Source organism: Carcharhinus amblyrhynchos, chromosome 3, assembly GCF_965287045.1.
Source record: "Carcharhinus amblyrhynchos chromosome 3, sCarAmb.v2.hapA, whole genome shotgun sequence".
Classification (NCBI taxonomy): Eukaryota; Metazoa; Chordata; class Chondrichthyes; order Carcharhiniformes; family Carcharhinidae; genus Carcharhinus; species Carcharhinus amblyrhynchos.
This window is the reverse complement of record NC_137326.1, coordinates 134,248,295-134,260,685: the sequence shown is the minus strand read 5'-3', so window position 1 is coordinate 134,260,685 and position 12,391 is coordinate 134,248,295. Positions and strand designations below refer to the sequence as shown.

At 46.3% G+C, this 12,391-nt stretch overlaps 1 protein-coding gene across 1 annotated transcript in view; it reads left to right on the top strand.

Moving 5' to 3' along the window:
- Positions 1–246: 246 nt before the first annotated feature.
- sec62 (SEC62 homolog, preprotein translocation factor) overlaps positions 247–12,391 on the top strand; it is a 48,877-nt gene continuing 36,732 nt past the window's right edge. The window contains exon 1 of the mRNA XM_080186055.1: positions 247–345. Coding sequence (XP_080042181.1) covers positions 310–345 — 36 coding nt within the window. The 5' untranslated portion in view covers positions 247–309. The remainder of the gene's footprint in view (positions 346–12,391) is intronic.

Genomic DNA, 12,391 nt, shown 5'->3' with positions numbered 1-12,391 from the left:
CCGGGACGGCAGGGGGCGGTGTTGGTGCAGTTTTTCCTCCGGGACGGCAGGGGGCGGTGTTGGTGCAGTTTTTCCTCCGGGACGGCAGCGTTGCTGCAGTTCCCCTCTGGGGCGACAGATGGTGGTGTTGGTACAGTTTCCTCTCCGGGGCGGCAGGAGGCGGTGTCGGTGCAATTTCCTCTCCAGGCCGCTAGGCGGTGATGTTGCTGCAATTTCCCCTCCGGGGCGGCAGGTGGCGGTGTTAAGGATTTGGTCGTGGAGTCTCGCGATGTTTGATTGCCCCGTTACACGTCACTTGGGGCCGGTGAGATGGCGGAGCGACGCAAACAGAAGAAGCGGAGCCAGGTACCGGGACTGAGAAAGAGAAAGAGAGAGAGAGAGCGGGAAAGAGGAAGAGAAAGACGGGGAGGGAGTGGGGGGTGAGAGGGGGAAGAGGAGGGAGGGAAGGAAGGAGAGGAGAAAGGGAGGGAGGGGGGGAGAGAGAGAGGGAGGGAGGGGGGAGAGAAGAGGGAGGGAGGGAGGGAGGGGGGAGAGGAGAGGGAGGGGGCGGGAGGGGGAGTGGAGAGAGGGGGGGGTGGGGAGTGGAGAGAGGGGGGGGCGGGAGGGGGAGTGGAGAGAGGGGGGGGTGGGGAGTGGAGAGAGGGGGGGGCGGGGGGAGAGAGAGGGGGGGGCGGGGGGAGAGAGAGGGGGGGGCGGGGGGAGAGAGAGGGGGGGGCGGGGGGAGAGAGGGGGGGGCGGGGGGAGAGAGAGGGGGGGCGGGGAGGGAGAGGAGGGAAGGGGGAGAGGAGGGAGAGGGGGGAGAGGACGGAGATGGGGGGAGGGGGGACGGAGATGGGGGGAGGGGGGACGGAGGGGGGGGTGGAGAGAGGGAGGGGGGCAGAGAGAGAGAGGGGAGGGGGGAGCGGAGAGAGGGGGGCAGAGAGAGAGAGGGGAGGGGGGAGCGGAGAGAGGGGGGACAGAGAGAGGGGAGGGGGGCGGAGAGAGAGGAGAGAGGAGGGGACGGAGGGGGGGGACGGAGAGAGAGGAGAGGGGGGGGACGGAGAGAGAGGAGGGGGGGGCGGAGGGGGGGGGACGGAGAGAGAGGAGGGGGGGACGGAGAGAGAGGAGGGGGGGATGGGGGGGGGACGGAGAGAGAGAGGAGAGGGGGGCGGAGAGAGAGGAGGGGGGGGACGGAGAGGGGGGGGGCAGAGAGAGAGGAGAGGGGGGCGGAGAGAGAGGAGGGGAGAGAGGAGGGGGGGGGACGGAGAGGGGAGGGCGGAGAGAGAGAGGAGGGGGGGGACGGAGAGGGGAGGGCGGAGAGAGAGAGGAGAGGGGGGCGGAGGGAGGGGGGGGCGGAGAGAGGGGAGGGGGCGGAGAGAGAGGAGAGGGAAGGGGGGACGGCGAGAGAGAGGGGGGGAGGGGTAAGGTAGAGAGGGTTGTGGTGGGGGTGGGGGTAGACAACCAGGAGAGAGGGGTTGTTGGGGTGGGGGGGGAGAGACAACCAGGAAAGAGAGGTGGGTGGGGGGGGTGGAAACAATCAGGAGGAGAGAGGGGTTGGGCGTTGGAAGAACCAGGAGGAGACTGGATGCGCGATGGGGAAGGAGGGGAGAGAGAAGGAAAAATGTTTGGTCACATCTGTTAGCAGAGAGTGAGAAGTATTGTTTCTTGCGCACTGTAAAGACAAAACATACCATTCATAGAGAAGAAAACGATACAGTGCAGTGTAGTCATAGATGTTTACAGCATGGAGACAGGCTATTGGACCGAACATCCATGCTGTCTTTTTCCCACCACTAGGCCAGTCCTAATTGCCTGCTTTTGACCCATATCCTTCTATATCCATGCTTTTTAAAGGACATAATTGTGACCTCTTGCTATCACCGGCAGCTCGTTCCAGACATTCGCCACCCTCTGTGTGACGAAATTGCACTCTAGACCTTTTTGTATCTCTCCCCGCTCACCTTAAACCTATGCCCTCTAGTTTTAATCTCCCCTACCTTTGGGAAAAGATGTTGATTATCTAGCTGATCGATGCCCCTCATGATGTTATAGACTTCTATAAGATCGCTGCTAAATCTCCTATGCTCCAGGGAAAAAAAATCCCAGTCTTTCCAGCGTCTGCTTATAACACAAGTCCAGGTAGCATCTCAGTAAATCTTTTCTGCACTGTTTTTAGTTTAATAATATTCTTGCTATAATAGGGTGATCAGAAATGTACACAGTATTCCAATTGGACTTGCTAACATCTTGTACAATTCCAACAAAGAGGTCCCAACTCCTCTATTCAATGATCTGACCAGTAAGACCAAGCATGTCGAATGCCTTCTTCATCACTCTGTCCGCCTGTGACTCCACTTCCAAGGAGTAATGAACATGTACCCCTAGATTTCTTTGTTCTATAACTCTTCACCAATTGATCAAGATCCCTTTGAATCCAAGATAACCTTCACTCATCTCTATGCCACCAATCTTGGTGTCATCTGCAAACTTACTAACCATGCCTCTTAAATTCTCATCCAAATCATTAATATAAATGACAAATAACAGTGGACCCAGCACTGATCCCTAAGGTACACCGCTGGTCATGGGTCTCCAGTTTGAAAAACAACCCTATACAATCATTCTCTGTCTTCTGTTATCAAGCTAATTTTGTATCCAATTGGCTACGTCACCCTGGATCCCGTGAGATTTAACCTTATGCAACAACTTGCTATGCGGTACCTTGTCAAAGGCCTTACTGAACTCCATGTAGACAACTGTACTGAGCTCATCTACCTTCCTGGTTACCTCTTCAAAAAACTCATTTTTTGAGGCATGATTTACCATTCTCAAACGCATGCTGATTGTCCCTAATCAGTCCTTGCCTCTCTAAATGCCTGTCGATCCTGTTTCTCAGAATACCTTCTCATAACTTAATGCTACCAATGTGAGGCTCACTGGTCTGTGGTTCCCAAGCTTTTCTCTGCAGCTGTTAAACAGAGGCACAACATTTGCCTCCTCCAATTTTCAGGCATCTCACTGTGGCTGTCAGTGATTGAAATATCTCTACTAGGGGATCCCTCAATTTTCTCCTTAGTCTCCCACAGCATCCTGGGGTACACTTCATCAGGTCCTGGAGATTTATGTTACAGTCGTACTAGGGTGTAGAGAAAGATCAACTTGATGCGAAGTAGGTCCGTTCAAAAGTCTAATGGCGGCAGAGAAGAAACTGTTCTCGAGCCGGTTGGTACATGTCTTCAGACTTTTGTATCTTTTTCCCAACGGAAGAAGTTGGAAGAGAGTATGTCCAGGGTCCATGGAGTCCTTAGTTATGCTAGCTGCTTTTCCGAGGCAGTGGGAAGTGTAGACAGTATCAGTGGATGGGAGGCTGGTTTGCGTGATGGATTGGGCTTCGTTCACAACTCTTTGTAGTTTTTTGCGGTGTTGGACGTAGGAGCCATACCAAGCTGTGATTCAACCAGAAAGAATATTTTCTATGATGCACCTGTAAAAGTTCGTGAATTATAGTGGACTTGCCAAATTTCCTTAGTCCCCAGAGAAAGTAGGGACATTGGTGGGCTTTCTTAGTTATCAAATCAACAAGGAGGGACCAGGACAGGTTGTTGGTGATTTGTACACCTGAAACCTTGAAGTGCTCGACCATTTCTACTTCGAGTTCTACTGAGAATGTGGGGTACACGGAGAGGGGAATAAGCATAAGGAAAGATAATGGAGGGACAGTACGGTATGCCAAGAGGGTTCCAGAGAAGGGGAGGTAAGAGTGGGACAAAGTGAGATGGTAACTCATGGTGGATCAGGAGGTGATGGATTTAATATAAACTGCTGGTTTGTTGATTTAAATTCCATTTCTTTCTCTTGTATGTGTTGAATTTAGTGCAATGATGTCATTGTGACCCAGGTGTTTCTCTCCTGGGACACTACCAGCAGTTGCCTGAGGATTGTGTTGAAGACTCAGTCTGTACGGTTTCACAGTGTGACAGCGCATGATCAGATGATGCATGATTCCCCCTCAAATTCATCTGTTATATTCCTTGACCACTCCCGGTGGTTAAGATGTTTCACCCTTTAGCCACCCGGTGCATAAAACGTTTCTCCTTATTGGGTTTATTGGGGCAATTCAGTATTTATGTCCTCACGTTTCACTCTCCCCCAAGCAAAATCGTTTTGCAGAAATCACACAGCCAAGGGTAAAATTTGTTTTATAAATGCAAGTCTTTTTCTGCTGCTTTCAGACCAATTCACCCAGCTCCCCCATCCACTATCACTGTTTTGCAACTGTGTCAACCCCCATCTTTAAATCACTCACGTCATCTCAAATCTTTCCCTTCCTGGTTTGACAGTTACTGTCGTTATGGCTGCTTGTGTAAATATGGGTTATTAACTCAGAAGCGCTGTGCAATTTTAGGGCGTCAGCCAGTGTAGGGTGACAGTGGCATAATGGTTAGCACTGTTGCCTCACAGTGTCAGGGACCTGGGCTCAATTCCTTGGGTGACTGTCCGTGTGGAGTTTGTGCATTCTCCCCATGGGTTTCCTCCGGGTGCTCCAGTTTTCTCCCACAGTCCAAACGTGTGTGGGTTAGGTTGATTGGCCATGCTAAACTGACCCTAGTGTCGGGGAGCGAGCAAGGTAAATACAGGGGGTTACAGGGATAGGGCCTATGTAGGATTGTTGTCAGTGCAGGCTCAATGGGCTTTCTGCACTGTAGGGATTTTAACCTGAGTCAGAATGTCATTGGTTCCCACTTCAGGACAAATGGGGTTGATGGTCATAGTGTGGCACTGAGAGTGAGGAGCTGTCTTTCAGTTGAGATGTTCAACTAAGACCTAGATGGATATAAAGGATCAGTTGGTGCTATTTGACAAAGAGCAAGGAAGTTCTCCCTGAGTGTCCAACCAATATTCAATCTTTAAACTGCAATTTTAAAAAGATTTTCCGGTCATTGCTGTTTCTGGAAGTTTACTGTGCACAAATTGGCTGCTGTGTTTCCCACGGTATAACAGTAAATACTCTTCATTGGCTATGTAAGATATTTTGGGGTGTCGAGTAGTTGTGAAAAGATATTTGAAGATAATAGTTGACCTTAAATTAAGAGATTATCAAAGTTGTTTTCTGTTTGAGCTGCTGTTTATTTTTCTGACAACAAAGCCATAGGTAAACTAACGTCGTGGACTTGCCTTTGCAGGACTTCTTTGAATATGCAAGCTTAAAAATATGCAACTTGTATTTCCATTGCACTTGCAAGCAGTATTGCCTGATCTTTCTGTTGGTCATTATCCTTTTCAGTTCTGGATTGAGAGATCTCCTGGTGTTCAGCTGGCGCGAGAGCAAAGGAAGATGTTTTTGTTCCCCTTCCTGCCTGGCTGTGGTTGAGATTTGTACTGTTCTTGCATTCCTCCCACCCTGGGGCACAGCTCCAGCATCAATCCTAGAATGCATGCTCCAGTGGGTTACTGATTTCTTGTTCTCGTGTTGCCAGTAGTGTTCGATATTTGCACTGTTATGAGCTTGAACCTGGTTCCCCATCCCTAGGCTGTGCCTGGAGAAAGGTTAAAGCTGGCCATTGGAGTAATTTGAGCTGATGAATTAAGCATTTAAACGCCATGGTTTTTTGATAGATATACCGAACCCCACCAACCTTACTTACCTGTTGGAGTAACACAGGCAGTTTTAGCAGATGAGGGAGGTGCAAAGTGGGCTGGTAAGACAGGCAGAACAGTAAAATAGAATTTAACTCTGAAAAGTGAGGTGTTGTATTTTGGAGGACTAACAAGGCAGAAGAATACATAATGAATAGAACGCTAGGAAGTTCAGAGGACTAGAGGAACCATGGGGTGATTGTCCAAAGATTCCTGAAGGCAGTAGGACAGAGAGATAAGATGGTTAAGAAAGCATATGGGCCTTTATCAGGCAAGGCATAGAATATAAGAGCAGGGAGGTTATGATGGAGCTATATAAAATGCTCCTTAGGCCACACCTGGAGTACTGTGTCACGTTCTGGTCGGCACATAGGAAGAATGGAATTGCACTAAAGAGGGTGCAGAGGAGATTCACCAGGACGTTGCCTGGGCTGGAGTGTTTCAGCTATGAAGAAAGGTTGTATAGGCCGGGGTTGTTTTCCTTAGAGCAGGGGAGGTGGCGGGAGGCGGGGGGGTGTTGTATATAGATTTAAGGTAAGGGGCAAGAAATTTAGATGAATTTGAGGAAAAACCTTTTCACCCAAAGGGTGGAGGGAATCTAGAACTTGCTGCCTGAAAGAGTGGTGGAAGTAGGAACATTTAATCATTTAGACGAACACTTGAAACGGCATGGTAAACATGGATTACGGAACAAGTGCTGAAAAATGGGACTGGAATAGATAGTTGTTTGCTGATACAGGGGGCCAAAGGGCCTCTTTCTGTGCTGTACAATTCTGTGCTACTATGGGTCTGTGACAAACATACTTCAAATTAATTTTCAGCGTTTTGCTGGTTGGTGTAAGCTAGACGGGAGGGTCACAGGGGCCTTGCAGTATGTTGTGTATAGTTAATTGCATTCAGGGTCGGAATGTTGTAATAATTTTCACACTTTCTTCAAGTTAAAAGATTGAGTCTGGAGCCAGTTCATGACTTCACTTGGAATTCAAACCAATTACAGCTATAACTTTCATTAAATAGCACCACATTAGAATGCACTTCACAGGGCATTATCAAACTGAATTTGACATTGAGTTACAGGACACTATATTGGGATAGGTGGCAAAATAATTTGCTCAATAAGTTAGTTTCTAAAAGCAGAGAGCGAGACAGAGATTCAGGGAGAGAATTCCAGAGTTTAAGAACAAAGAGCAGCACAGCACGGGAAACAGGCCCTTCGGCCCTACAAGCCCACGCTGTTCATTTTAACACTCAGTGACTGCCTTATTCAAGTCCTCCTCCTACCTACGACTTTTGTCTACATCTAGTGGACTCCACAATAAAGGGGTGCAAATGTAGGGAATTATATGCGTGCCAGATTAAGGGAGATCCAATTTAGGGACAATTTATTGATACCATTCAGCCTAAAAGCACGTTTTTGGGGTGTGGGAGGAAACCAGAGCACCCGGCAAAAACCCACGCAAGCACAGGGAGAATGTGCAAACTCCCACAGACACTGACCCAAACCAGAGATCCGACCCGGGTCCCTGTAACTGCACAGCAAACAGTGATAGTCACTGAGCTGTCGTGTTGCCCGTCAATTGGTCCAGTTTAAGCGTACGCTAACGGACGTGAAGCACTAGGCAACTCTCAAAGCAACATCCAAGAGCAGCCCTCGCACGACCCACCGCATGTATGCCCCTTGTCCGCCAACAAGGCGAACCGAATCGCCTTTGGATGTAAAAAGGAGACATCAATAAACATACAACAGACTATATAGGCATTAATGGAAGATCCCCAATAGCCTGAAGACATGGCTGCCAATGTTAGAACACTGAAAATTTGGGATACACAAGGCACCAGTATGAGAGGATCATCAAGCCCTGGGAGCCAGGATGCTGAAGATTGAAAGATAAGGAGGCCATGAAAGGATTTGAAAATAAGAGTGGCATTTTTAATATTGACTTGTTGCCAGATCAGGGACCAAAGGACAGGACCACTAAGGATAGGAAGGTTGTGCTTTGCACATTATCTTGCAAGTGGCTGATTAGTCTATACTCAGAGCTGAGAGCTGTAACAGCTGAGTGATTTGTAAAGGTAGCCAACATTTCCTGTTGCTTAAACTATGCAGTCAGTATGCTGACGTGGATGTCTAAAGATCTTGTAGCTCCTGAGAAAACTTTGTTGCCTGTTTCCTAATTCACAGGAAGTTCTGTTCGCCCATCACCCCATGTTCACTGACCTTTTCAAAGTTCTAATTTTTGTTTTTAAATCTCCTTTTTCTTATTTCTTTAACCTCCTGCAACTCTATGACCCTCCGAGATCACAGAATTATTACAGTGCCGAAGCAGGGCATTCGACCCATCATGCCTGTACCAGCTCACTTAATGCCATCCTTTTGTCTTGTTCCCGTAACCTTGCATATTCTTCCTTGGCAGGTAACAGTCCAATTCACTTTTGAATGCTTTGCTTGAACTTGCCTCCACCACACACTCAGGCAGTGTATTCCAGACTCTAATCACTTGCCAATTAAAAAAAAACTCATTTGCTTTTGCTTCTTTTGCCAATTTAAATCTGTGCTCTCTTGTTCTTGACTTTCACAAGTGGGAACAGTTGCTCCCTATCTACCCTCATAATTTTAAATATCTCTATCAAATCTCCTCTGAACCACCTTTTCTCTGAAGAAAACAATCCTAACTTCTCCAATCTGTCATCGTAACTGAAGCTGCTTATTCCTGGAACCATTCTCATGAATCTTTTCTACCCTCTCTCCAACACCTTCATATCCTTCATAAATGTGGCACCTAGAACTGGTCGCAATGCGCCAGAAATTTTAAAGTGTCTTATACATATGCAACATAATCTCTTTGCTCTTCTTCTCTATACCCCTGTTCACAAAAGCTGGAATATTGTATGCTTTATCAACCATTCTTTTAACCTGTCCTGCCACTTTTATTGACCTGTGCACATGTACATCCTCTCAGCCTCTGTGCTCCTGCAACCCCTTTAGAATACTATCCTTTATTTTATATTGTCTCTCCATGTTCTTCCTACCAAAATGAATCACTTCACGTTTCTCCACATTGAATTTAATTTGCTACCTGTTTGCCCATTCTATCAACTTGTCTATGTCCTTTGGAAGTTCTGCCTATCCACCTCATACTCCCATGTCATCCACAAATTTTGAAATTGTGCACTGCACTCCAAGGTCAAGATCATCAACAGGAAAAGCAAGGGTCCCAAAACTGACCCATGGGGAACTCCACCAGCTTTCACCCAACCCAGTAAACATCTGCTAACCATAGCACTCTGTTTCCATCACTCAACCAATTTCATATCCATGTTGTTATTGTTCCTTTTATTTCACCAGCTATATCTTTGCTCACGCATCTGTTATATGGCGTCGGTTATATCAAATGTTTTTTCAAAGTTCATGTACACCACATCATTAGCTTTGTCACCATCAACCTTTTATCTCTTCAAAATACTCCAAGTTAGTTTAATGTGATTTTCCCTTAAATCCATGCTGTCTTTCCTTAATTAACATGCATTTGTCCATGTGACTATTAACATTGTTTTAAATTATTATTTCTTGAAGTTTCCCCACCACTAAAGTTAAACAGACTGACCTGTAGTTGGACAAGGGTGTAATGTTCACAATTCTCAAATCCTCTAGCATTACCTAACTCTAAGGAGACTGAAAAGTTATGGCTAGTGCCTCTGCAATTTCCATTCTCTTTCTTCAGTATTCTGGGATGCATCTCATCCAGTCCAGTTGTTTTTTCAGCTTTAAGTACCAATAACCTGTCCATTACCACCTCCATATCAATTTTGTACCAATCTGGTATCTGAATTACCACCTCTTTCCTCATGGCTTGGGTAGCAAAGTATTCATTTGCTGCTTCATCTGTGTTCCATTTACAACTTCAGTTATGTCCTCTGCCTCCAGAGGTAAATTCCCTTTTTGGTCATTAATCAGCCCTACTCCTTTTGCTATTTATATTTCTATACAAGGAATTCCCTTTGGGATTACCTTTTATGTTGGCTGCCAGTCTCTTCCGATGAACAAGGAGCAGAAGTAGGCCATTTGGCCCATCAAACTTCTCTTTCTTGTTCCCTCTGCTCCTTCCATATTCAGCCATTTTCTTAGTTGTATTTTCCACCTGACATCTGTCATATGCACACTTTCTCTATATCTTAATTTCTATCCCTTTTGTCATCCAGGGAGTTCTGGATTATTTACCCTAACTTTCCCTTTGGAGGGAATATGCTTTATTTATTTATTAATATCACAAGTAGGCTTATATTAACACTACAATGAAGTTACTGTGAAAATCTTCTAGTTGCCACACTCTGGCTCCTGTTTGGGTACACTGGGGGAGAATTTAGCAGGGCCAGTTTACCTGACCAGCGCGTCTTCTGGACTATGGGAGGAAACCCATGCAGATATGGGCTGAATGTGCAGACTCCATACAGACAGTGACCCAAGCCAGGAATCGAACCTGGGTCTCTGGCACTGTGAGGCAGGAATACCAACCACTATGCCACTGTGCCCGAGTTAACTGCTCTTTGAAGGTGACCCAATGCACACCTACAGATTTTCTGCCAACCTTTGACTCCAGTTTATTCAGTCTAGATCTTAACCTGTTGAACTTGACTTTCTCCTAGTTGATTATCCTTGCTCTGGATATTTCTTTGTCATTTTCTATAGTCAACCAAATCCTTATGAAAGAGTAATCACTATTCCCTACATGTTGCGATACTGACACTTGATCCATTTGCCTTCCCTCATTCCCAAGAACCAGGTCTACCACTGACTCTTCCTCATTGGACTGGAAACATACTGCTGCAGAAAATGTTCCTGAACATCCTGGGAACTGTTGCCACTCTCTGCTCTTTACATCACCGCAATTCCAGCCTATATTTGGAAAATTAAAGTCCCCCATTATAATTGCTCCGTATTTTTGCATCTATCCATAATTTCCTTGCAAATTTGTTCCTTTACAACCTCAACCACTATTGGTGACCTATAGACTACACCGGGCAATGTAATTGCACAGCTCTAACCAAATGGACTCTATCCTTGATCCTTCTGGGAATCTTCCCCCTCTCTGCAGAACTGCAATGCTCCCCTCAATCAATGATACCCACAATTTCCTCTTTCCTTCCTTTCCTATCTTTCCTGAACACCTTGCATCCAGAAATATTTAACAGCCCTGCCCTTCTCTGAGCATGGTCTCTATTCTAGCCACAACATATTTCCACATGGCAATTTGCCCCTCAAACTTACCAATCTTACTGTATGCACTTATATACCTGCGCAGGATCCTGATTTAGAGGGGCTACACAGTGAAATTAGCATCATTCCTTATGCATGGAGTCCTCCAGAACTTGCAGTGAAAACCTCTTTTAAACAATTGGGGTAGAACATGATGGTATCGCACCTATCCTGTTGAATTGAAAATACCTAGCAGCACGGCTTTGTCTTCCTAAGCTTTGTGTGCATCAGCAGAGAACGTAGCAGTAAAATATTGTGAAGATTGGGGTTTTATCAATGTAGGAGAAAGCTAAAACAGAGAAGGTGTTCATGCTTCTGTAATCAATTTCGATCCTGCTGTACTAGGGAGATTTTTTGCTTCATAAATAAGGGGAGGCATAGTGGTTGGCACTGCTGCCTCATAGCTCCAAGGACCCCGGTTTGATTCCTGGCTTGGCTCACTCTGTGAGGTTTGCACATTCTCCCCGTGTCTGCGTGGGTTTCCTCCAACTGCTCCACTTTCCTCCCACAGTCCAAAGGTATGCGGGTTAGTTGCATTGATCATGCTAAATTGACCCTTAGTGCCCCTCCATGCGTAGGTTAGCAGGATTAGCGGGGCAAATATGTGGGGCTACAGGGTAAGGCCTGGCTGGAATTGTTGTTGGTGCAGATTCAATACACCTAATGGCTGCCTTCTACACTGTAGCATTTCTATGATCGTCTTGATAAAAAACCCACTGTTTCTGACTGCTGTGCTGTAATTCTACCTCTGAAACAGATCTTCAAAGGAGTGGCATTTTTGTGATGATGCTATTTGTGCAAGTGCATTACACTGCGTAGAGTCTGGAGACTCGATGAGAATGTACCTGTGAAAATTCACTGAAACAAATGTGTCTTTATACATGAGGGCACCAATTCTTGCACTAAATTTTCTTGAGGCTGTGATTTTCCATACCTGATGAACAAGTTTCAGACAGATGTTTTTAATTAGTAAAGGAATTAGGGGTTATGGGGAAAGTGGAGTTGAGGATTTTCATAAGATTAGTCATGATCTCATTGAATGGCAGAGCAGACTTGTTGGGCCGAATGGCCTACTTCTACACAAGCCTTATGATCTTCATGCAATTCCCTTCCAAAAGTGCCTACTCTGTTACTCAGCTCACGTTTCCACATTCCATTCACTGACTAAACTTGTTCTTGGTCATTAAAAAATGAATCTCTTAGAAGAAAGGATGACCGGCGTTTGCATCGGTTTGAGATTTGCATGAGTAGTGCGTGGTGATGCGTCAATGGCAATCCTCACAATGTGAGTGAGATTAATTTGATTGTATATCATCCCACCGGATCCAACCCATCCTCCCATCATTGAACATCTGGAATATAATAATATCTTGGCTTGATACTTGGATGCAACAGGGGAGTGATTTGGTGCTTGTGTTGCATTGAGATATTGGGATGTCGGAACATAGAAGATAGGAACAGGAGGAGGCCAATCAGCCCTTCGAGCCTGCTCCACTGTTCATCACAATTGTGGCTGATCGT